The sequence below is a fragment of the Bombina bombina genome, chromosome 2 (genome assembly GCF_027579735.1).
Source record: "Bombina bombina isolate aBomBom1 chromosome 2, aBomBom1.pri, whole genome shotgun sequence".
Lineage (NCBI taxonomy): Eukaryota > Metazoa > Chordata > Amphibia > Anura > Bombinatoridae > Bombina > Bombina bombina.
The window spans coordinates 1,230,834,648-1,230,861,263 of record NC_069500.1 but is presented as its reverse complement, the minus strand read 5'-3'; the positions used below and the strand labels follow the sequence as shown (position 1 = coordinate 1,230,861,263).

At 38.2% G+C, this 26,616-nt stretch overlaps 1 protein-coding gene across 1 annotated transcript in view; it reads right to left on the bottom strand.

Annotated features, from left to right (window-relative positions):
* Positions 1-26,616, bottom strand: part of CORIN (corin, serine peptidase) — a 720,658-nt gene that overhangs the window by 121,029 nt on the left and 573,013 nt on the right. The window contains exons 13-16 of the mRNA XM_053703991.1: positions 22,513-22,620; positions 10,336-10,449; positions 10,117-10,227; positions 8,753-8,882 (exon numbers count right to left, since the gene is read on the bottom strand). Coding sequence (XP_053559966.1) covers positions 8,753-8,882; positions 10,117-10,227; positions 10,336-10,449; positions 22,513-22,620 — 463 coding nt within the window. The remainder of the gene's footprint in view (positions 1-8,752; positions 8,883-10,116; positions 10,228-10,335; positions 10,450-22,512; positions 22,621-26,616) is intronic.

Here is a 26,616-nt window from a genome sequence, read left to right as displayed (position 1 = left end):
TCTTAAATAACTTCACATGCGTGAGCACAATGTTATCGATATGAAACATATGAACTAATGCCCTCTAGCTGTGAAAAATGTCAAATACATTCAGTTAAGAGGCGGCCTTCAAGGGCTTAGAAATTAGCATATGAGTCTACCTATGTTTAGCTTTCAGCTAAGAATAACAGGAGAACAAAGCAAATTTGATGATAAAAGTAAATTAGAAAGCTGTTTAAAATTACATGCCCTATCTGAATCATGAAAGTTTAATTTGGACTTTACTATCCCTTTAAATAATAATTCTAGTTGAAATCCTTGTTTATAAAATAATATATAAACAATATTTCCAACATACAGCAACTGAATAAAAAAAACTCAGGAATATGTGGTAGATTCTGTTCTGTGCATTTCCTCTGAAACATTGTCGGCTAGATTTAGAGTTTTGTCGGTAAAGACCCGCGTAGCTAATGCTCCTTTTTTTCCCTCCGCACCTTTTAAATAACGCTGGTATTGAGAGTTCTCTGAAGGGCTGTGTTAGGCTCCAAAAAGGGAGCGTACAGGCATATTTACCGCCACTTCAACTCTCAATACCAGCGTTGCTTACGGTAGCGGCTAGCTGGAAAAACATGCTCGTGCACGATTCCCCCATAGGAAACAATGGGGCAGTTTGGGCTGAAAAAAAAACCTAACACCTGCAAAAAAGCAGCGTTAAGCTCCTAACGCAGCCCCATTGTTTCCTATGGGGAAACACTTTCTAAGTCTGCACCTAACACGAACCCCGAGTCTAAACACCCCTAACCTTACACTTATTAACCCCTAATCTGCCGACCCGCTATCGCTGACCCCTGCATTACACAATTAACCCCTAATATGCCGCTCCGTACACCGCCGCAACCTTCATTATCCCTATGTACCCCTAATCTGCTGCCCCCAACATCGCAGACACCTACATAATATTTATTAACCCCTAATCTGCCCCCCCCAACGTCGCAGCTACCTACCTACACTTATTAACCCCTAATCTGCCGACCGGAGCTCGCCGCTACTCTAATAAATGTATTAACCCCTAAACCGCCTCACTCCCGCCTCAAAAACCCTATAATAAATAGTATTAACCCCTAATCTGCCCTCCCTAACATCGCCGACACCTAACTTCAAGTATTAACCCCTAATCTGCCGACCAGACCTCGCCGCTACTCTAATAAATGTATTAACCCCTAAAGCTAAGTCTAACCCTAACACCCCCCTAAGTTAAATATAATTTTATTCTAACAAAATAAATTAACTCTTATTAAATAAAGTATTCCTATTTAAAGCTAAATACTTACCTGTAAAATAAACCCTAATATAGCTACAATATAACGAATAATTATTGTATTGTAGCTATTTTAGGATTTATATTTATTTTACAGGCAACTTTGTATTTATTTTAACTAGGTACAATAGCTATTAAATAGTTATTAACTATTTAATAGCTACCTAGTTAAAATAATTACAAAATTACCTGTAAAATAAATCCTAACCTAAGTTACAATTAAACCTAACACTACACTATCAATAAATTAATTAAATCAATTAACTACAAGTACCTACAATTAAATAAACTAAACTAAATTACAAAAAAAAAACACTAAATTACAAAAAATAAAAAAGATTACAAGAATTTTAAGCTAATTACACCTACTCTAAGCCCCCTAATAAAATAACAAAGCCCCCCAAAATAAAAAAAATACCCTACCCTAATCTAAATTAAAAAAGTTAACAGCTCTATTACCTTACCAGCCCTTAAAAGGGCTTTTTGTGGGGCATGCCCCAAAGAAATCAGCTCTTTTGCCTGTAAAAAAAACACAATGCCACCCCCCAACATTACAACCCACCACCCACATACCCCTACTCTAACCCAAACCCCCCTTAAATAAACCTAACACTACCCCCCTGAAGATCTCCCTACCTTGAGTCGTCTTCACCCAACCGGGCCGAAGTCTTCATCCGATGGACCAAAAGAGGGCATCCGGAGCGGCAGAAGTCTTCATCCTTTCCGGGCAGAAGAGGACATCCGGACCGGTAGACATCTTCATCCAAGCGGCATCTTCTTCATCCATCCGGAGCGAAGCCATCTTCTTCCAGCCGACGCGGATCCATCCTCTTCGAATGAAGGTTCCTTTAAATGACGTCATCCAAGATGGCGTCCCTCGAATTCCGATTGGCTGGTAGGATTCTATCAGCCAATTGGAATTAAGGTAGGAAAAATCTGATTGGCTGATTGAATCAGCCAATCAGATTCAAGTTCAATCGGATTGGCTGATCCAATCAGCCATTCAGATTGAGCTTGCATTCTATTGGCTGATCGGAACAGCCAATAGAATGCAAGCTCAATCTGATTGGCTAAGTAGTTGAAAACATGAAAAAACATATTTTTACAATATTAATTTTTAATAAAGTGTTATACTGTGTATTTACTGTAAATATTTCACATTCCAGGGTGATGATAGATGATTGGTTAAGGGGAATGTTTATTTTACCAGCTGAGGGCAGGACAGCAGTGAGCACTGAAAACTTATCTGAGAAAAGGAACTGTCCTCTTGGAAACAAAATACCTCAATTGACAAACGGATTCATAAGGGCTGGTCGCCCTTAACCAATCACCTATCATCACCCGGAAGAAGAAAAAGATACGGATCTCAAGTAGACATCACACAGCCAGCTTTCAGCTTCTTCTCTACAGAAAAACCGCCTGGCTAGCTCAGCCCTAAACTATCTCCTGCCGCTCGGTCAGCATCACACAGGAACTCCTAAGGTTTGGAACTATTCCTTTTAAAGAAACGCCACTTGGTCCGCACAGTTCTTCACAAATACCATTCACCGCCGCCCAGTCGGTATTACACAGCTCCTGATAAGGTTTGAGCACTTTCTAATTTTTTTTTAATTAACATTTTAAACGTAACTGGTACCATTTTATTTAGTCATTTAGCTTTCTTCTAGACTATCCGTGAGCTCACAGTTTCTTTTTTGTCCTACTCTGTAGCAATCAATGTCATTTTTTTGTTGCAATTAATGTTTAATAGTATAATTTTATCTTGCATTTATTTTAGTAAAAGTTATTATTACTTAAAATATATCTTTCTCTAATTATTATTGTTATTATTCTTTATTTATAAAGTGCCAACAGATTCTGTAGCGCTGCCCATGGGTACAAGGATAACAGTACAATGGAGAAACAATACGATAAGACACAAAATTTTACAGACAAATACAGGGGGAATTGAGGGCCCTATTCCCATGGGAACTTACAATCTAGATGGGTAGGAGGATGGAAACAGGAGGTGGGGACTGCAGAGGTGAGAATGATATTAGTGAGGAGATAGAGGGCAACTGTTAGTTAAGTGAAGTTAGTTTGTTAATAAGTCGGGTGATAAGCTTCCCTGAACAGAAAGGTCTATAGGGAGCGTTTAAAGGAGGACAGGTTAGGGGCAAGTCTGACATCTCGAGGAAGTGCGTTCCAGAGGGTTGGTGCCGCACGAGAGAAGTCCTGTAGTCTAGAATGAGAGGAGGTGATGGTAGAGGACGCAAGAAGCAGGTCGTTGTTGGATCTTAGGGGACGGACAGGAGTATATTTGTTGATGAATAAGGACAGGTAGGGTGGGGCAGCATTGGTCAGGGCTTTGTAGGTCAGGGTGAGAATTTTGAATTTAACTCTGTTGTGAATGGGGAGCCAGTGAAGGGACTCACAGAGAGGTGCAGCAGAAACAGAGTGTTTGCAAATGTTGCCATTTTGACATCGACATACAATATATATAATCCATAGCTATTAGCCTGCCAAAATCATTTGATCTCAACCAGCTTACTTTTTAGCGCTCTCCCTTTTTGCTGTTTTTCTTGTTTATACCTGACAAATGTTTGGAGGAGCATTTGTTATTTAGGGAGTAGCAGCGTTGAGTAAACTTAAGAGTTTATCATCTCATACCTGTCCTTACACATTTAGTAATGGATCAAAATCCCTCAAAAACACCAATTGCAAAACATTTCTTAACACATGAAAATCCTTTGACACATTTTTCTGTTAAAATAATTGATCAAGTTCCAAAAGGTTTGAAGGGAGGAGACTGATTAAAAGGCCTGAATTGAAAAGAAGCCTTTTGGATAATTACACTAGAAACACGTAAACCCAAAGGTTTAAATTCTTTATGGGATGTAGTTTTATATACAGAGTGACTTTGATATAAAACAAATCAATAATACAGTATAATATAAAAATTAAAAGTATAATTTCAATCCATGTCTCAACAATTTTATATCATATCAGGGGAATGTATTAAGGTTTCCTGTTATGGATACAATTACAACTTTCAGAGACCTGTGATTTGGACACATTGTATATTGAAGAGATTGTGTTTACATGTGATACTTACTAGATATACTACTTTATCAACCTCTTCATACCCAATGTCTCCATTTCAGGTGCAACCTACAAACTGATTTAAGAATCTTCACCATATATATATGTGAGCATCTTTAAACGTAGAAAATCATTTCACAATATATGATAGTTTGTTCTTTCTTTTCTATAGTAGAAAAGGACATTAAATTGGTTGTTCAAATTCGTGAAACACGTTTAAAAGAGCTTATGATGTATGGACCATTATGAATAATGAAAAGGTGCAAACTTTTATATTGGGATTATAAACTACATATTTATAAATGATAGTATTTCCTAATGTCGTTCTACATGCCGTTAAGTCCTGATAGTCCATAGAGCACAATACAGAATGTATTGATATTCTATTGTATTATATGTTTTATTTATTTTATTGAAAAAAAAAATGTAATATTAGTTAGATTTTCTTTAAATTTAAAATAATAAGTTTTTTGGTTCTTTGTTCTGCAATTGATAAATGTTATGATTCATTTTGATATATTTGTTAATAACTCTACATCAATTAGATATTCAATGCGGGGCAAAGAACATGAAAAACACACCTAATATTTTATATATTTTTGAAAATCTATGTTATTTTATTATATACATTTTGTTTTATATAATTTTTGTATGTTCATTTGTACTTTAATGCATAGTATATTATTTGATAGTCTATTCATTGTTAATTCTTTTGAACAATGTATTGATCATAATGACTTGTTTCAGTCGTTTATAATATTGTATTATTTCACTGCACAGAATGTTTACATTGTTTTAGTTTCTTTAACCTTTTAAAGCCGTTATGCCGTTCTATTCCGTCATAATTACACTGGGCTTTAAAGCCGTTATGAAGGAATAGAACGTCATAGCCAGCGGCTGTCCTGAAGCCTACTGTGCTTCTCAGATTTGATCACGGTTTGGAGGGCGTTCCTAGGGTTATAGGGACGCCCCCCCAGACCCGATCCAATAATTGAAATTGCACATGATCGCGTGATTTCAATTTGTCTACATCGGAACAGTTGTACAGGTGGCCCTCGTTTTACAACGGTTCAATTTACACAGTTTCAGAATAACAACCTTTTTTCCAGTCATGTGACTGCTATTGAAAAGCATTGCGAAGCAGTGCATTGATTAAAATAGCCAGTAGGTGGAGCTGTCCGCTTGTGTTGCAGCAAAGCCAAGCAAGCTGAAATTAATCAGTTTAACCAGACCTGAGCTATCGAGCAGATTTCAAAGGAACAAGATCTTCCTGTCTATAAATCTGTCCAGATTGGAATGCATAGAAAGAACTGTTTGCAGAAAAATGCAAGTGAAGTCTGTGTTGTGTGATTATTTTATCAGGTTTATAATGCTGTTTAGCATTTAAAGTCTTCATTTCAAAGCTTTAAAAATAATGTATTAGGTGTTACTTATGACAATTTTGAGAGGGGCCTGGAACCTATCTCCCTCACTTCCCATTGACTTACATTATAAACTGGGTTACAATTTACAACGGTTTCGATTTACAACCATTCCTTCTGGAACCTAACCCCGGCGTAAACTGAGGGCTACCTGTACTTTAACCCCGTCAGGAAAAGGTTAAATGTGTTTGTTTGGTACACATGAGTAAGATTTACGTCATTTATGTTTGACATCAATGAGTTAAATTAATTAATTGATTGTATTATAAATTGTTCACCTGTCTATACCTCCACACCTCTCTGAAGAAGTGTGTTCTTACACATGAAACAGCGTAAGAGGAACCTTGTTGAACTACTTTGGGGTTATTTCACGTATTTTGTACTTTCCTGATATTTTACAAGCACAAATTAAATGCATTACTTACTGCCTTGAATTGGTTAGCTGTTTTCTTTTTGATGTGTCACATTTAGTACTGGCCACAAAAAAGAGAGCGGAGGGCTGCATGTGTCCTTTGGGTCCATCATTGTTGTGTATAACTACAATATATATATATATATATATATATATATATATATATATATATATATATATATATATATATATATATATATATACACACACACAATCATGGGCAAAAATATTGGCACCCCTGCATTTCTGTCAGACAATGCACCACTTTGCCCAGAAAATTGTTGCAATTACAAAAACGTGGAGAAAAAAAAAAGCCAAATCTGACATATTCTAGGCAAAACTCCAAAAATGGACTGGACAAAATTATTGGCACCCTCAATTTAATATTTAGTAGCAAACCCCTTGAAAAAAATAACTGAAATTAATTGCTTCCTGTAACCATCAATGAGTTTCTTACACCTCTCTACTGGAATTTTGGACCACTCTTCTTTCGCCAACTGCTCCATGTCTCTCAGATTGGAAGGGTTCCTTTTCCCAACTACTGTTTTGATATCTCTCCGCAGGTGTTCTATGGGATTGAGATCTGGACTCATTGCTGGCCAGTTCAGCACTCTCCAGCCCTTTTTTCTTAAACCATTTCTGGGTGCTTTTTGATTTGTGCTTTCGGTCATGGTCCTGCTGTAAGACCCATGACCTCTGACGGGGACCCAACTTTCTGACACTGAGCCCTACATTGCACCACAGAATTCTTTGGTAGTCTTCAGATTTCATGATGCCATGCACACAGTCAAGACATCCAGTGCTTGAAGCAGCAAAGCTACCCCAAAACATTAGTGAACCTCCACAATGTTTGACTGTATTCTTTTCTTTAAAAGACTTATTTCTTTTTCTGAAAACTGTAAAATGATGGGCTTTATCAAAAAGCTGTAATTTTGTTTTCTCTGTCCATAGCACATTCTCCCAAAAGGATTTTGGATTCCTCAAGTAAGTTTTGGCAAACTCCAATCTGGCATTTTTATATTTCTGTGTCAACAGTGGGGTACTCCTGGGTCTCCTACCATAGCGTATCTTTTCATTCAGATGGCGAAGTATAGTGCAAGCTGACACATGTGTACCCTGTGCCTGAAGGTCAGCTTGAATTTGTCTGGAAGTTGATTGAGGTTCTATATCCACCATTCGGACAATCCTTCGTTGCAATCTTTGATCAATTTTTCTCTTTCTTCCACATCCAGGGAGATTAGCTACAGTGCCATGGGTTGTAAACTTCTTGAAAATGTTGCGCACAGTGGACACAGGAACATTAAGATCTCTGGAGATGGACTTGTAACCTTGAGATTGTCCATACTTTTCCACAATTTTTGTTCTCAAATCCTCAGACAATTCTTTGCTGCTCTTTCTCTTCTCCATGCTCAGTGTGGCACTGTGATGGAGTGTATAAACTCATTCCTGTAGAAAGGGTTCATTTCTCTACAAGGAAAAATACTATCCTGAAAGAACCAAAATGCTGTAAGGCTTGCCAGCTCACTGCTGAAAATATTACTATTAGTAACAGGAAGACTACAAGAAGCCAATTAGCAACAGCTGAGGATAGTTAGAGGGCTATATAAGGCAGCTCTTGCACGCAAGTTTAGATTCATTTGGATCTCAGACAGGGAAGTAACAAGACACTGGAAGAGTTGTCTTGGTTAACCTGTAGTAAAATGCCTAATGCTTTATCCTAAGAACTTGTAGGATTATATAAGTTGTGTGCTTGTTTTTCTAAGACTTTTGTTTAAAAGTAATCATTCTGTTTGTGCTCTACATTTCCTGACAAGGTCCACTCCATTACAGGCACACAACAGAAAAGTAAAAATTTCACCATTTTAACTGCTCGCTGGTGTGATTTCTATATTGTCAGCACCTGTTAATTGATACAAGTGAGTTTAATTTCAAATTACAGGAGCATCACAAACTTGGAATGCAATTATTTCTTACAATTTGAGACGGTGCCAATAATTTTGTCCAGTCCATTTTTGGAGTTTTGCGTGGAATGTGTCAGATTTGGCTTTTTTTCTCCACTTTTTTGTGTCATACCAATACAAACAAAATAAATAAACATGAGAATGCCTAAACATTTGTAACAATTTTCTGGGTGAAGTGGTGCATTATCTAATCTATTTTCATGGTGCTGTTACTTATGTTGTGTTCTCAGATAGATGAAAACTAAAGGTAGGAAACTTTCAAATAAGAACTGATGACATCATTAAAAATGACAGCCATCTGCTAACATTTTGTGAGGCAACAAAGTTATGGAATTACATCTGCTCATATAATGTCATCTGTATTGTATTGACCAGGTCATACTGAAGCCTAATTGCTTATTCTACAAAATAAATGTATTCTTGAATAGTTTTCTTATATCTATATCTTACCAGTATAGATATTTGCACATGTGCCATATGTCTGTTGCTATAGCTGAGGGCTTTATTTAATGTTCATCTAGACAAAACATTTCTGCCCACCTGTAGTATAATATTAAGGGCTACAAACTACTGACCTTACCCTAAACCCATTTGCTTGCAGACCCACTCAGATAACTCTTCCTCCCATTCATCAGCACATACGTGGTAATCCAATGCTGACCTGTGAATGGTCAGGAAAGGCAAATCACTTACACTTTTAGACATCGAAACTGGAAAAAAAAAGATTTTACATATTTATTTATAAGGCTAAAGTACATTATATAAGACAAAAAATTTTTTGTTGTATTGGGTTAAAGGACACACATTTTAGATAATAAGCAGTGGGTTGGAAGTTTTAGCTATCTGACAAGACAAAAGTGCTCCTAGGTAGCTGCTCAAATTCTCCTTTGAACAATATAGTCCTGCTTGTGTGTCTTTCGCTCTTTATATCTGTATATAATATTCTGAACATACAATCATCAGAACTTTAAGGAATGAATATGGCACGTGTAACTAAACAATAAAAGCAATAATAAGGAATAGTGGCAGGCAGACAGGGCCACCCTTAGCATTTGAGGGCCCTGGGCAAGACAAATTTGTGTGACCCCTTGCACTGTATGCCCTGCATCTGCCCTGACCAACCTGTCCTAATATTAAGTGTTACCTATATAAAGAATATATATTTAACCTCCTCTTAACATAAATATTTCTTCCTAAACTAAATACAGGATGTACAAACACCTTCTAATAACCTCACCCATGACAGTGCAGGGCCCTTGGTGGGTGCCCCTCTTGCCCTACCCAAAGGGCAGGCCTGCATGCAGAGATAATTAAGAAACAGAAAATAATTACATGTTGAATCTTGGAAAAAACTAAAAGTGGTTATCCATGAAATAGGAAACTCACATGAGTTTAATTCTTCCATAAGTCAATTAATTTAATCAATCAATATCACTACACTGTCTTAAATGAATTTATATGGTTTGCAGATATTGTTACTGTGGATTATGGGATCTCTATAAGTTGTATGACTTCTGCAACACAAATAGCAGAAGCTCTTTAAACAAGAACAATTCATACTCCACAAGAGAGACTGAAATGGTGATAAAGAATAGACATTCAGGGACAAATAGGAAGAGAGACAAAAAGGGGCAAATAGAAATAGATAAAGGAATACACTAAACAATTGTGAATGAGCAGTGTAGGGCAAATGAAAGGAGAAGACACAAAGAAAGAGAGATAGAGAAAAAGTATAAATTGCCCAAAAATGGATGTTAAATTAATTTTAAATTGGCCATTAATCTTTCTCTTTATGAAAGAATAGCTCCAAGGCTGATGTAGAGAGAACCATAGTACACAAGTACTTATGCAGTTAATGTGTTTAACTTCCTGCCATAGTCAACTTTCATTTGATTTAATTAGGTTGACAGAAGATTTAGATAGTGTGTTTTCACTCTGACTTACCACAACTCCATTCATCTGAACGGTCTGTGCAGTCTACATGACCATCACACCAGTGATCACGTGATATACACTCATGGTTTGCACATTCAAGTTCATTATACGCACAGGATGCTGTAGAGAAAAAAACTATACATATACTTATTCTGCTAAGCAAAAATACAATTTTCTCCTATACTGCTAAACAATAATGGTCTTTTAGTAAAAGTCTAAAATACTTACAACAATTTTTTTCTTCTAGCTGTTCTGGACAATCTGGAAATCCATCACATATCATTGAGTGCTTAATACACATCTTGTTTATGGGGCATTCCCAAAGACCTCTTTCTAAGCAACCTAGAAAGAGTTCAAACAAATTATGGAAATTATTTTATTTTGTGAAATGTATGTTTTTTGTTTCTTCTTTTAGAATGTGTTTTTTGCCAATGACAAGAGGCATATGTGCCCAGCCAATAATAACTAACTAGCTCTGATTAATAAATTGCTGCTCTTGAGTCTACCTAGATATGCCATTCAACAAATGATATCAATAAAACAAAATAAATTTGATAATAGAAGTAAATTAAAAAGTCTCTTAAATTCACAAATTTTATGTGAAAAAATAAAGTTTAGTTTTGACTTTAATGACCCTTTAAATATAGGGAAAAGTTAAAATCTGGTCCATACATTTTCTTACTAGTAAAGTACTAGTGGACTAGTGAAAGTTAGTGTCCGTGTGTGTGAGTGTAGCATATGTTTGTAACCACAAATTTAATTATGCACACAAAGGGCAGTGGCAAATGAACAGTTCATACAAGGAACTTGTTATGCCTGATTGATTAATTTTTGTATGACAGGTGTTACATGTAGTTATGTAGAGCTTTGTAGCATTCTAACTTTAAATGTTTTAAGCTAAAAGTGATGGTAAACTTTACAGGTTTTAGAATAGGGTCCGGAATCTAAGTGATATCTAACAGGGACTTTAATTTATCACTTCCAATGAAGATGTGCTGTAACTTACTTTTTAATCTAGCCGTGACATTCTTATACCCTGAGCTCTGGCTGACTACTTCAAAAGTATTTTTTTTTTTGTGAGGTGACGTTTTTAACTGTTTTTCAATCGGTGCTTTAGCCATATGGAATTCACAAACAAAAAAATTGTGTGAATGCCGTATGGCTAGAGTTCTGATTGGAGAACAGTTAAAAATGTCACCTCACAAAAAAAAAAAATTAAAGTAGGTGTCCAGAGCATGGGGTATAAGAATGTCACGGCTAGATTAAAAAGTAAGTTACAGGACATCTTAATTAGAAGTTATTATTTAAAAGCCCCTTTAAAATATTGCTTACATTCCGGCCATGATTTTAAAATCTGTAAAGTTTACAATCACTTTACACTTCCATAGCTACAATAAGTTATATAGGGTTATGCTTGATCATATTAATAAGTTCACAAATCACAACTACTAAAAATGTTAACAAGAAACAATGAACAATATCTTGGAGTAAAATACTTACAACCACAAGTTGCTACCTACACAAACTCAATAAAAGTAGCAAGTTATTTGGCAGAAAAAAACACCTTAGAACAGGAGCTGACAAATTAATATGAAACCTAGAAGCCAGGAGGAATATTATAACAAAAGTACTGTGTAAATATGGCTCCTAAGATTTGTTAAGGTCCAGCTTACAGTTTATATAATGCAAAGAGCATGGACTCAAACATTAACCAATTAGATTACAAAGTTAAACCCATTGAATATATTAGGATTAAAGGGAACTTTATAGAAGTGAGTATTTCTGTTGCAGAATCTATTGTTTAGAGATCTTGGATGGAAAATTACATAAAAAAACAAGATGCACTGTAAACTGACAAAACCCTTTTATCATAATAGATGATGGAACAACTTTATACAATCTGTATGAGCCAGCTATTTTCAAGTGCAATATACCATGATCTTGCATTTATGGAATATGAATGAGTCCGCTAGAAAAAGTCCTTCAGCTTTAGAAGCACAGACAGTTCCTCTACAGCAATGTTAGCCACGGTCAGTGTAATATCACCGTGACAGTTGTTATTTTCTGCAATGCTCCCTGCCATATTTATAGACTAAGTCAATAAGAATTGATTGGAAAAACATTTTAATCTTGAGACTGAAAAAAAGCTTTCAGAATAAATAAAATAATATTTACAAGATCATGTTTTATACATATTTCTAGACATTAAAATGGTATGAAGGTGTCATTTAAATTTAGCAATGTCAGAACAATAGAATTGCTACAGAAAAAAATATATTTTCAAACCTTAAAGGGACAACAAAGTCAAAATGAAACTATCATGATTCAGATAAACTATTATGATTCAGACAGCATACGCTGTCGGCATTTAACATTACACAAGCATTTTACAAGAAATACTTGTGCAATGCTTCCCCCTGCACATTCGCGGACAATGGACCGCTAGCAGGAGGTTTCAATCATCCCGATCGTATCTGATCTGGATGATTGCAGTCTGCCACACAAGTTAAAGAGCAGCGGTCTTATGACCGCTGCTTTTTAAGTTATGTTTCCGCGAGCATCGGCTGCTTGATAAATCTCCCCCAAAGCCTGCCATTTTAAACAACTTTCCAATTGACGTCTGTTATAAAATTTGTTTTGTTTTCTTGGTATCTTTTATTTAAGAGTAAAACTAGGTAGGCTCATAAGAGCTCAGGAGTGTGCACGTGTCTTTAGTACTATGGCAGCAGTGTTTTGCAACATTATTTGTAGCTTTGTTGTACAATGATGCAAAACACTGCTGCCATAGAATAATAAAGACATGTGCACACTCCTGAGCTCTTATGAGCCTACCTAGTTTTACACTTCAATAAAAGATACCTAGAGAACGAAGCAAATTTGATAACAGCAGTACATTGGAAAGTTGTTTAAAATTGCACGCTTTATCCAAATCATGAAAGTTTAATTTTGACTTTACTGTCCCTTTAAAATATGAAAGATATGCAGGTCACAAAGTGGGACATATGCTATGAGCAAAGATGTGGCTATTGGGATAGTTAGGTATGGGCCCTCACAAATTTATTTATTAATCATTATCTTTTAAACAATCATTCTTACAAGACTGCTGGACAAACACTGCCTTTAATGGCTGAGGGCTAGATTATAAGTGGCGTGGTATTTAGCGCTTTCGCTCAAGTGTAAACTTTGCTAGTAGTAAGCTTTTTGCATGCATTGGATTGCACACTTATTGCAAGTTGAAAGTAAAAGGTTAATGTGCGAGCGAAACCCAATGCACCCAAAGGACTTAGAATATCGTGACCGTGTTCAATGATTCTCTCCTATAGACTTCAATGGAGGGCGTAGAACCTAACACTTATTGCTTGCACGCTAACCCTACAGGAGTTATGAATATTTCACATTCCAATGTTCTTCACATACAGAAAATTATTATTTTTATTGTATATACAGGTACAAATCCCCAAATCAAAAACTTATTCTGAAAACTTTTTAATTAAAAAAAAAAATCAAAATAAAATTAGTAAAAAATATTATTTTCCATGCCTGTAAGTCACAATCTTCTCTTTTTTGTGTGTTCTAAGATGGAAATAATAGTCTATATTAATTTAAAACAACAGATATTACCTTTCTGATAACAGTGCTATACTATCTTTCTGAGGGTACTATGTATACAAAAGTATTACAAATTATATAAAACTACCTTTAGGTTGCATGTATAAGGTGTATTATGATGTAAATATTGCTTAATTGACAGAAGATATTGTTGTTTATATTTGGCTCCACCCCCTCTCCATTTTAAAGATGCAGTTAATCCAAAGTCCAAACTATTCTGAAATCCAAACCTTTCCCAGTCCCAAGCAGTCTGGATATATGTCTATATATATATATATATATATATATGTCTATATATATATATATGTCTATATATATATATATATATATATATCTGTATATACCTACACCTATATATCTATTGCAAGAGATATATATGTATAGATATCTATTTTATATTATTATTAATTATTATTTTAGCTGTCAAAGTTGCACTTACCTGTTCTGCTCTCCATGATCTTCTGATTAGGTCTACTTTTTTTAAAAGCGCTTCGTGGGCGCTGTCTAATCACAGCACGCCTAATCGAGCTATTGAACTGAATGTAGCACGCTCCCGCAGGGCCGGCCTTTGGGCGTAAATTCGAGGCGGCCGCCTAGGTCTCTGCGCTTAGGGGGGCCCGCGGGTTCAAACAAACATTTTATTTTAAATTTTTTTATAATTTTTATTTTTGCGCGCTGACACTTATTTTTTTGTGCCATTTTTAATTTTTTTGGCGCAATTTATTTCCCAATCCCATTATCCCGGGCTCCTCCCGCATTGCGCGAGTAGTATGTTCCTCTAGCCTCCAGTCGGCTCCTCCTTCACCACCAGAGTAAGCAGCCTGCAGAGCCCGCAGCTTCCCACTGAGCTGTCAAGTGCCACAGTGCTGCCTGCCCGGGATCAGTGAGTGGAGGTGCTCCAGGCAGCAGCTCATGATGTGTCTAGAGAGTGATGGAACTGCCACGGGGGGTAGCAGTCAGTAGCAGGTAAGACGTAGGACACCGGCTGGCACTTGACACTAGCCCATTGCAGTGTCTCATATTGCAGTGACTGCAGTGATAAATATCCACTATAGATACAACTGCCAGTTAATTGGTATCTAGATTTTGTTACACCTTTATAAATAAAATCCAGGAATATGTGTGGGGCTGTGTGTGTGTGTGTAGGGGGGGGGGCTGTGTGTGTGTGTGGGGCTGTGTGTGTGGATGTGTGTGTGTGTGGGGGCTGTGCGTGTGTGTGTGGGGGGGGGGGGCTGTGTGTGTGTGTGGGGGCCTGTGTGTGTGGATGTGTGTGTGTGGGGGGGCTGTGTGTGTGTGGGGCTGCATGTGTGTGTGGAGCTGCGTGTGTGTCTGTGTGGGGCTGCGTGTAAGTGTGTATGGGCTGTGTGTTTACACCTGTGTATGTATATCTGTGTACCTGTGTATAGAAGTATCTCTGTGTGTGGCATCTCTGTAATGTTCTTGTTATCATAAGAAATCACTTAAAAATGGGGCGGGGTTAGGGGCGGGGATCGGGCTGGGTTAGGGGCGGAGATTGGGCAGGGTTGGGGCGGGGATAAAGGGGGCCCCATTTTGTCATCCTGCCTTGGGCCCCGCAATGGATAGGGCCGGCCCGGCTCCCGCTCTGGTATCGGGAGCGTGCTACATTCAGTTCAATAGCTCGATTGGGCGCGCTGTGATTAGACAGCGCACTTTGCGAAGCACTTTTGAAAAAGAACAGGTAAGTGCAACTTTGACAGCTAAAATCTCTAAAAATCCTTTGATTTTGAAAGCTGTCGCTAAGATAATGTTTTATAATGCTGCACTATACATATATATTATATATATGCAGTTAAACACCTTTTTATTAATATTTATATGATTAATTTCTTATCAGATAGCGTTTATATGAGTGTAACTGTAATTTCAAATGTATTTATGTTCTGTTTGGTGCAACTTTTTGTTTTTAACAAACCACTCTTTACGCAAGCTTTTCATTCATGCTAACCCGACGAGTGCTCTTACATTGACTTTCAACTTGTTATATGATCGCTATTTCCGTTGTGTGCAAAAATCAGACATTGCTCACATTCAACAGTTTGCGCACCACTTGTAATATAGCTCTGGTGGTTCTTAGGTACACATGCCCAGTTGGTCCGGTCCATTTACCTGGTAAATATTACACTTTAATTAAGTTGAACTAAAATATGTATTAGTTTCCTGCTCTCGGAAATTACATATGTTTAATCCAAATGTAAAATTACTGCCAGTGTTACTAACTGTTCCATTTAGAATCTGTTACAGGGACAGTAAAGACAAAATGAAACATTCATCATGGTCTATAGAGCAAGAAGTTTAAATTTGCTTGGTTCTATTGGTGTCTGGGGGTGCACATGTTTTTATCACTCTATGACAGTAGTGTTTGCAATGTTGTCTGTAGAGGCAAATACTGCTGCTATAACGTGGTACAGGCTCCTGATGTTCTACGAGCCTACATAGGTTTACTCTTCAACAAATTCGATCAAGAGAACAAAGCAAATTAGATAGTAGAAGTAAATGGGAATTGTTTAAATGTGCACACTTCTACATTACATTTACTGATTTCCCTTGATCACATGTAACATTTTGTTGCTTGAGGGAATTCTTGTCAGAATGAATCAAATCACATTTGAAATCATTTTCTTCTGGCTCCATATGCATGCACTGTGCGTTGTGTATTCCTTTTCCAGTAAAAGGCATCAGAAGATATAAGGGATGTGATTTTACACCAGATTATATGATAAAGAGGGTAATGATTTCAAGTCACTAAAAATAACAAAAAATAAAATGGGGGTCAATCACAATACTGTAGAAAAACTATTCAGAACGGAGAATCCCCATTAAAATCTATGGGGAGTTTTGTAGATAAATCATTTGATAAATATTTCTATAGGATTGTGTTCAGCCGTAATTAAATAAAAATTATATTATATATTATAGACTTACCAGGGACACATAAACAAAAAACATAATTTATGCTTACCTGATAAATTTATTTCTCTTGTGGTGTATCCAGTCCACGGATCATCCATTACTTGTGGGATATTCTCCTTCCCAACAGGAAGTTGCAAGAGGATCACCCACAGCAGAGCTGCTATATAGCTCCTCCCCTAACTGCCATATCCAGTCATTCGACTGAAACAAGCCGAGAAAGGAGAAACCATAGGGTGCAGTGGTGACTGTAGTTTAAATTAAAATTTAGACCTGCCTTAAAAGGACAGGGCCGGGCCGTGGACTGGATACACCACAAGAAAAATAAATTTATCAGGTAAGCATAAATTATGTTTTCTCTTGTAAGGTGTATCCAGTCCATGGATCATCCATTACCTGTGGGATACCAATACCAAAGCTAAAGTACACGGATGAAGGGAGGGACAAGGCAGGCTTAAATGGAAGGAACCACTGCCTGAAGAACCTTTCTCCCAAAAATAGCCTCCGAAGAAGCAAAAGTATAAAATTTGTAAAATTTTGAAAAGGTATGAAGCGAAGACCAAGTCGCCGCCTTGCAAATCTGTTCAACAGAAGCCTCATTTTTAAAGGCCCAGGTGGAAGCCACAGCTCTAGTAGAATGAGCTGTAATCCTTTCAGGGGGCTGCTGTCCAGCAGTCTCATAGGCTAAGCGTATTACGCTCCGAAGCCAAAAAGAAAGAGAGGTTGCCGAAGCTTTTTGACCTCTCCTCTGTCCAGAGTAAACAACAAACAGTGTAGATGTTTGGCGAAAATCTTTAGTAGCTTGTAAGTAAAACTTCAAAGCACGGACCACGTCCAGATTATGTAAAAGACGTTCCTTCTTTGAAGAAGGATTAGGACACAATGATGGAACAACAATCTCTTGATTGATATTCTTGTTAGAAACTACCTTAGGTAAAAACACAGGTTTTGTACGCAGAACTACTTTATCTGAATGGAAAATCAGATAAGGAGAATCACATTGTAAGGCAGATAACTCAGAGACTCTCCGAGCCGAGGAAATAGCCATAAAAAACAGAACTTTCCAAGACAAAAGTTTAATATCAATGGAATGAAGGGGTTCAAACGGAACCCCTTGAAGAACTTTAAGAACCAAGTTTAAGCTCCATGGGGGAGCAACAGGTTTAAACACAGGCTTGATTCTAACCAAAGCCTGACAAAAAGCTTGAACGTCTGGAACTTCAGCCAGACGCTTGTGCAAAAGAATAGACAGAGCAGAAATCTGTCCCTTTAAAGAACTAGCTGATAATCCTTTTTCCAAACCCTCTTGGAGAAAGGACAATATCCTAGGAATCCTAACCTTACTCCATGAGTAATTCTTGGATTCACACCAATAAAGGTATTTACGCCATATCTTATGGTATATTTTCCTGGTGACAGGCTTTCGTGCCTGTATTAGGGTATCAATGACTGACTCGGAGAAGCCACGCTTTGATAAAATCAAGTGTTCAATCTCCATGCAGTCAGTCTCAGAGAGATTAGATTCGGGTGATTGAAAGGACCTTGTAGTAGAAGGTCTTGTCTCAGAGGCAGGGTCTATGGTGGAAAGGATGACATGTCCACTAGGTCTGCATACCAGGTCCTGCGTGGCCACGCAGGCGCTATAAGGATCACCGATGCTCTCTCCTGTTTGATTTTGGCAATCAGTCGAGGGGGCAGAGGAAACAGTGGAAACACATAAGCCAGGTTGAAGAACCAAGGTGCTGCTAGAGCATCTATCAGTGCCGCTTCTGGGTCCCTGGACCTGGATCCGTAACAAGGAAGTTTGGCATTCTGGCGAGACGCTATGAGATCCAGTTCTGGTTTGCCCCAACGATGAACCAATTGAGCAAACACCTCCGGATGGAGTTCCCACTCCCCCGGATGAAAAGTCTGACGACTTAGAAAATCCTCCTGCCAGTTCTCTACACCTGGGATATGGATTGCTGATAGGTGGCAAGAGTGAGTCTCTGCCCAGCGAATTATCTTTGAGACTTCCAGCATCGCTAGGGAACTCCTGGTTCCCCCTTGATGGTTGATGTAAGCCACAGTCGTGATGTTGTCCGACTGAAATCTGATGAACCTCAGGGTTGCTAACTGAGGCCAAGCTAGAAGAGCATTGAATATTGCTCTTAACTCCAGAATATTTATTGGGAGGAGTTTCTCCTCCTGAGTCCACGATCCCTGATCCTTCAGGGAATTCCAGACTGCACCCCAACCTAGAAGGCTGGCATCTGTTGTTACAATTGTCCAATCTGGCCTGTGAAAGGTTATACCTTTGGACAGATGGACCCGAGATAGTCACCAGAGAAGAGAATCTCTGGTCTCTTGATCCAGATTTAGCGGAGGGGACAAATCTGTGTTATCCCCATTCCACTGACTGAGCATGCATAGTTGCAGCGGTCTGAGATGTAGGCGCGCAAATGGCACTATGTCCATCGCCGCTACCATTAAGCCGATTACTTCCATACACTGAGCCACCGAAGGGCACGGAATAGAATGAAGAACACGGCAAGATTTTAGAAGCTTTGATAACCTGGACTCTGTCAGGTATCCTCGCGGTCTTAGAACCGCCAGAAGCAATCCCAGAACCTTTGTAAAGATTCTTGGAGCTGTAGCTAACCCGAAGGGAAGAGCCACAAATTGGTAATGCCTGTCCAGAAAGACAAACCTTAGGAACCGATGATGATCTTTGTGAATCGGTATGTGAAGGTAAGCATCCTTCAAATCCACTGTGGTCATGTATTGACCCTCCTGGATCATAGGTAGGATGGTCCGAATCGTTTCCATTTTGAAAGATGGAACTCTGAGGAATTTGTTTAAGATCTTTAGATCCAAAATGGGTCTGAAGGTTCCCTCTTTTTTGGGAACCACAAACAGATTTGAATAAAAACCCTGTCCCTGTTCCGTCTGTGGAACTAGACAGATCACTCCCATAATTAGGAGGTCTTGCACACAGCGTAAGAATGCCTCTTTCTTTATCTGGTTTACAGATAATCTCGAAAGGTGAAATCTCCCTTGAGGGGGGGAAGCTTTGAAGTCCAGAAGATATCCCTGAGATATGATCTCCAACGCCCAGGGATCTTGAACATCTCTTGCCCACTCCTGGGCGAAGAGAGAAAGTCTGCCCCCTACTAGATCCGTTACCGGATAGGGGGCCGTTCCTTCATGCTGTCTTAGAGGCAGCAGCAGGCTTTCTGGCCTGCTTGCCCTTATTCCAGGACTGGTTAGGTTTCCAGCCCGGCTTGGATTGAGCAAAAGTTCCCTCTTGACTTGTAGCAGAGGAAGTTGATGCTGCACCTGCCTTGAAGTTTCGAAAGGCACGAAAATTAGACTGTTTGGCCTTTGATTTGGCCCTATCCTGAGGAAGGGCATGACCCTTACCTCGAGTAATGTCAGCAATAATTTCCTTCAAACCAGGGCCCGAATAGGGTCTGCCCCTTGAAGGGAATGTTAAGTAATTTAGACTTTGAAGTCACGTCAGCTGACCAAGATTTAAGCCATAGCGCCCTACGCGCCTGGATGGCGAATCCAGAATTCTTAGCCGTTAGTTTAGTCAAATGAACAATGGCATCAGAAACAAAAGAATTAGCTAGCTTAAGTGTTCTAAGCTTGTCAATGGAGTAGCTGTCTGAAAGGCCTCTTCCAGAGACTCAAATCAGAACGCCGCAGCAGCAGTGACAGGCGCAATGCATGCAAGGGGCTGCAGAATAAAACCTTGTTGAATAAACATTTTCTTAAGGTAACCTTCTAATTTTTTATCCATTGGATCTGAAAAAGCGCAACTGTCCTCGACAGGGATAGTGGTACGCTTTGCTAAAGTAGAAACTGCTCCCTCCACCTTAGGGACCGTCTGCCATAAGTCCCGTGTGGTGGCGTCTATTGGAAACATTTAAATAGGAGGGGGGGAAAACGGCACACCGGGTCTATCCCACTCCTTATTAATAATTTCTGTAAACCTTTTAGGTATTGGAAAAACATCAGTACACACCGGCACTGCATAGTATTTATCCAGTTTACACAATTTCTCTGGTACTGCAATTGTGTCACAGTCATTCAGAGCAGCTAACACCTCCCCAAGCAATACACAGAGGTTCTCAAGCTTAAATTTAAAAGTAGAAATATCTGAATCAGGTTTCCCCGAATCAGAAATGTCACCCACAGACTGAAGCTCTCCTTCCTCAGCTTCTGCATATTGTGACGCAGTATCAGACATGGGCCTTAAGGCATCTGCGCGCTCAGTACTACGTCTAACCCCAGAGCTATCGCGCTTTCCTCTGAATTCAGGCAGTCTGGCTAATACCACTGACAGGGTATTATCCATGATTGCCGCCATGTCCTGCAAAGTAATCGCTATGGGCGTCTTTGATGTACTTGGCGCCATTTTAGCGTGAGTCCCTTGAGCGGGAGTCAAAGGGTCTGACACGTGGGGAGAGTTAGTCAGCATAACTTCCCCCTCGCCAGAATCCTCTGGTGATAAAATTTTTAAAGATAAAAGCTGATCTTTATTGCTTAAAGAGAAATCAATACATTTAGTACACATTCTCATATGGGGTTCCACCATGGCTTTTAAACATAATGAACAAGGAGTTTCCTCTATGTCAGACATGTTTATACAGACTAGCAATGAGACTAGCAAGCTTGGAAAACACTTTAAATCAAGTTAAACAAGCAATTTAAAAAACGTTACTGTGCCTTTAAGAGAAACAAATTTTGCTAAAATTTGAAATAACAGTGAAAAAAGGCAGTTAAACTAACGAAATTTTTACAGTGTATGTAACAAGTTAGCAGAGTATTGCACCCACTTGCAAATGGATGATTAACCCCTTAATACAAAAAACGGATTAACAAAATGAAAAAAACGTTTTTAAACAGTCACAACAACTGCCACAGCTCCACTGTGGCTTTACCTTCCTCAATACACGACTTTTGAAGCCTTTTGAGCCCTTCAGAGATGTCCTATAGCATGCAGGGGACTGCTGAGGGAAGCTGAATGTCTCTGTCTGTAATTTTAACTGCGCAAAAAAGCGCTAAAATAGGCCCCTCCCACTTATATTACAACAGTGGAAAGCCTCAGGAAACTGTTTCTAGGCAAAAATCAAGCCAGCCATGTGGAAAAAACTAGGCCCCAATAAGTTTTATCACCAAAGCATATATAAAAACGATTAAACATGCCAGCAAACGTTTTATATTGCACATTAATCAGAGTATATACCTCTGATAGCAAGCCTGATACTAGTCGCTATTAAATCACTGTATTTAGGCTTAATTTACATTAATCCGGTATCAGCATCATTTTCTAGCAATTCCATCCCTAGAAAAACTTAAAACTGCACATACCTTATTGCAGGATACCCTGCAGGATATTCTCCCTCTGAAGTTACCTCACTCCTCAGACATATGTGAGAACAGCAGTGGATCTTAGTTACTTCTGCTAAGATCATAGAAAACGCAGGCAGATTCTTCTTCTAAATGCTGCCTGAGATAAAATAGTACAACTCCGGTACCATTTAAAAACAATAAATTCTTGATTGAAGAGAAAACTAACTATATTACACCACTTTCCTCTTACTACGTCCAGCTATGTTGAGAGTTGCAAGAGAATGACTGGATATGGCAGTTAGGGGAGGAGCTATATAGCAGTTCTGCTGTGGGTGATCCTCTTGCAACTTCCTGTTGGGAAGGAGAATATCCCACAAGTAATGGATGATCCGTGGACTAGATACACCTTACAAGAGAAAGTAGTGAATGGGCTTTGATGGTGGCGGCTTTGATGGTGGCGCATGCCCAGTTAGTGCTGATAATATAAGGCAAAAGAAGCAGCTGTTTCCAGTCATTGTATAAACTTACCACAATTCTCTTCATCACTATCATCTTCACAATCTGCTTCTCCATCACATCTTCTGGAAGCCAGGATGCATCGTCCAGAGCGGCACTTGTAATGACTGGGGGAGCATTCTGTAGTAAGGCCAAGATAGAAGAATTAGCCAGTTGCAATAACTTTACTTTGGCCCCAATTCAAAAGTAATACAACTTTAACTGTATCTTTTTGTTACCTAAAACTGCTTTAGGTGCCATTTAGAACAGCCTAAAGAAGCACTGTACAATATGTGTCATTTAGTTTTTTTTATTTCAGCAGAAATAAAAACTATGAATTCCAACACTTCATCATCAGACATACAAAAGCTCATAAATGTGATGATTTACACTCTCAGAACAAGAAAAGAAAAAGCCCAATGTGTTCAACCAGGGGTCAAGTCGAGCTGGAATGCATGGGAACAAAGTTCCTGCACTATTTTGCAGGAGGAACTAAGTTCCCCCTGGACAGAGAACAGAAATGCTTCAGTAAACACTGCTGCTGCTGGTGAGAGGAGATGGAGCCCAATCTGGTTAGAGGGGAGGGATAGTGAGATCCTCTAATAATGGTCAGTAACACTTCCTAAAATACACTAAATGCAAGCCTGTCAGGGTTCCTGCTGTGTGATCAGAGCAGGAGCGAGCTGCACTTAGTGCTATGGCACGGTCTGGCCGGGTTGTGACTATACAGCTGGCCTGATGCGCTGTTTGAAAAAAACAGACCCGCTCAGAAGATCACAGAGAGCGGGTCTGTAAAACAGCAGGTTTTTTTTAAAATTCAAAGGGGAAATTATGTTTTATAATGTTTGCGCTAATATAATGTTATATAATTCTGCACTATGTGCAGAATTATATAACATTATTTTTAAAGTTTACTGTCCCTTTAATCCTAAATTACAAATAAAAAATGTCATCCCTGCCATGTAAAAATGTAACCATGGGTGTCCATCATCAAGCCCAAAGGCAACCATTCAGCCCTTCATTGGTTTTAATTTGCATTAATTAACCAGGGTGTATAGATTATATATATATATATATTAATACAGTGTGTGTGTATGTAAGTGTGTGTATGTATATAAAGCAATATTAATTATGGGGGTGGGGTGGAAGTCTTAGTGAGTTCCCACACCTTTTTTTGTAGGACTTGACCCCTGAGTTCAACAAAATTAAAGGGCCATTATAGTGGAAAAATTACATGCTTTAATTCATTAGAGCATGCCATTTTAATACTATTGACCCTATATTACTGTGTGTTTAACCACAGCGAATAAGAGCATGTCCTGTTTTGAATATTATTATTAGGGCCCTTTAAATTCCAAGCCAGCCTAGATTTATTGATGACATCACACACAATATCATGTACCCCACAATATAGGACATTGATCATTTGACAAAGATATCACTGATAGCAAAACGGATCACACATAATGACTGGCCTAAAAAGGTGCCCAGCACTACACATTTGTATAATATCCAATCAACTAATACAGGTGATTAAAAAAAAAACATTTTTCTTTTGCTCTACCTCACTGGTTTTCAAACCTGTCCTCAAGCCTCCCCAACAGGACAGGTTTTCAGGATTACCTAGGATTAGAGCAGGTAAAATAACCATGGTTACTAATCAGCTGATTATTTCACCTGTGCTCCAGTTCAGATATCCTCAAAATGTGGCCTGTTAGGGAGACCTGAGGACAGGTTTGACTTCAAATGTTTTCCATAGCCTAGATACTGGAATATAATTTCAAATGTAACATTTGATTTACTGGAAAGATGTTCAGAACAGAAATGTTACATTCCATGTGTTGTTTTGCATTGACTTTCATTGTTTTCAGTCTTGAGTTTTAAACAGATAATTTTTCTGATTGATTAAAGGGCCATAATACCCAAATGTTGAAACATTTGAAAGTGATGCAGTATAGCTGTAAAAAGCTGATTAGAAAATATCACCTGAACATATCTATGTAAAAAAGAAAGATATTTTACCTCAAAAGTTTCTCAGTAGCCACATCCCATTGTAAAGGACTTCTAAGCAGCAAATCAGTATGTCTGTCCCGGGACAGCGGAAGGAGCGAGCTTTCGTGCACTCTCATCTTATTTCCCTATACAGCTTAAGGAAGTTTACAATGAAATCTCATGAGATTACAGTAAAAGAGTTCATGACCTCAGCACTGTTGATGCTGATTGGCTGCAGTTCATTTCTTCATTTTTTCTTTTTTTATCTGCAGCTGGGCTGCAGCTGAGTATACCTTTTTACACAGAACTTACTCTGCTAAGCTGAGGAAATTGTGAGTTAAAATATCTTCCTTTTTTACATAGAGATGCTCAGGTGATATTTTCCTGTCAGCTTTTTACAGTTATTATGCATCAGTTTCAAGTGATTTAGCATATGAGTATTAAGTCCCTTTAACTTATTAGATAGTATTGCAATCCTGACAGAAGTTAAAGGGATACTAAACCCAATTTTTTTCCTTCATGATTCAGATAGAGCATGCCATTTTAAGCAACTTTCCAATTTACTCCTATTATCATTGTTCTTTTGCTATCTTTATTTGAAAAGCATGAATTTAAGCTTTGGTTCAGCACCTAGGTAGCGCTTACTGAATGCTGGCTAAATGTAGCCACCAATCAGCAAGCGCTATCCAGGGTGCTGAACCAAAAATGGGTTGGATCTTATTATTACAAATATTATTTTTCAAATAAAGATACCAAAAGAACAAAAATTGATAAAAGGAGTAGATTTGAAAGTTGCTTAAAAGTGCATGATCTATCTGATCCATGAAAGAAAAAAATTGGGTTTAGTATCCCTTTAAGTTTTTAAATGTGCTACCTAATGGTGGTGCTTATTATTGTAGTAGCTTGTCAGAGTGTCAATTGGAGAACAGTTCAAACCATAAGTGGGCGGCCAGAGGACAGGGTATTTGAATTTCAGCACAACATTAAAAAGTAAGTGAAAACGCCTCTTCATTACAACTGATAAATTAAACTTTATCTAAAATATTGCTAGCATTCTAGATCTGTTTATACAAAGGGGAAAGTTTAAATGGATATGAAACAGTGCTCCTATAGTAAAAAAATCAATAAAATAAAAAAAGGATTAAGTCAAAGCAAACATAAAAGGAAACAGATTATGTTAAAAACAAACTGCAAACAACTTACTTGTTTTCTTGCTCAATAAACACGTAGAAATGATCTGTGCAGCCACTACCTGCAGCTATATAAGGGTACTACCATAAAAAACTGTCCCTTTAAATTAAATTAAAACTTACCTTTAAAAGTAAGTAAACTAACAATTAAACTAATATAATACTAACTACCAATTAAATAAAACTAAACTACACTTTAAAAATATTCTAACACTACTCTAAAAATTACAAACTATCTAATTACAAAAATATTTAAAAACACTGAATTACAAAGAATAACAAACACTAAATTACGAAAAATAACAAACTAAATTATCCAAAATAAAAAAGAATTACACCTAATCTAATAGCCCTATCAAAATAAAAAAGCCCACCCAAAATAAAAAATAAACAAGCCTATAATAAACTACCAATAGCCCTTAAAAGGGCCTTTTGTAGGGCATTGACCTAAGTTAAACAGCTCTTTTACCTGTACAACAGTAAAACCCAACACCCAACCAACCCCCCCAAATAAAAAACCTAACTCTAAAAAAAACCTATGCTACCCATTGCCCTGAAAAGGGCATTTGGATGGGCATTGCCCTTAAAAGGGCATTTAGCTCTTTTGCTGCCCAAACCCTAAACTAAAAAAAACCCACCCAAAAAACCCAGAAGATCCACTTACAGTTTATGAATTCCCGTTTGAATGAGCTTCATCCAGGTGGCGAGAAGTCTTCATCCAGGCGGCCTCTTCAATCTTCATCCCGGCGGTGAAATCCTCAAACAAGCCGCGAGAAGTCTTTATCCAGATGGCCTCTTCAATCTTCATCCAGGTGGCATCTTCTATCTTGATCCCGGCGGCAAGGAGCGGGTCCATCCTGAAGACATCCGGCGCGGAGCATGCTCTTCATTCGGTCACCGCCGTACACTGAATCTTCAATGCAAGGTACGCGATTCAAGATGGTGTCCCTTGCAT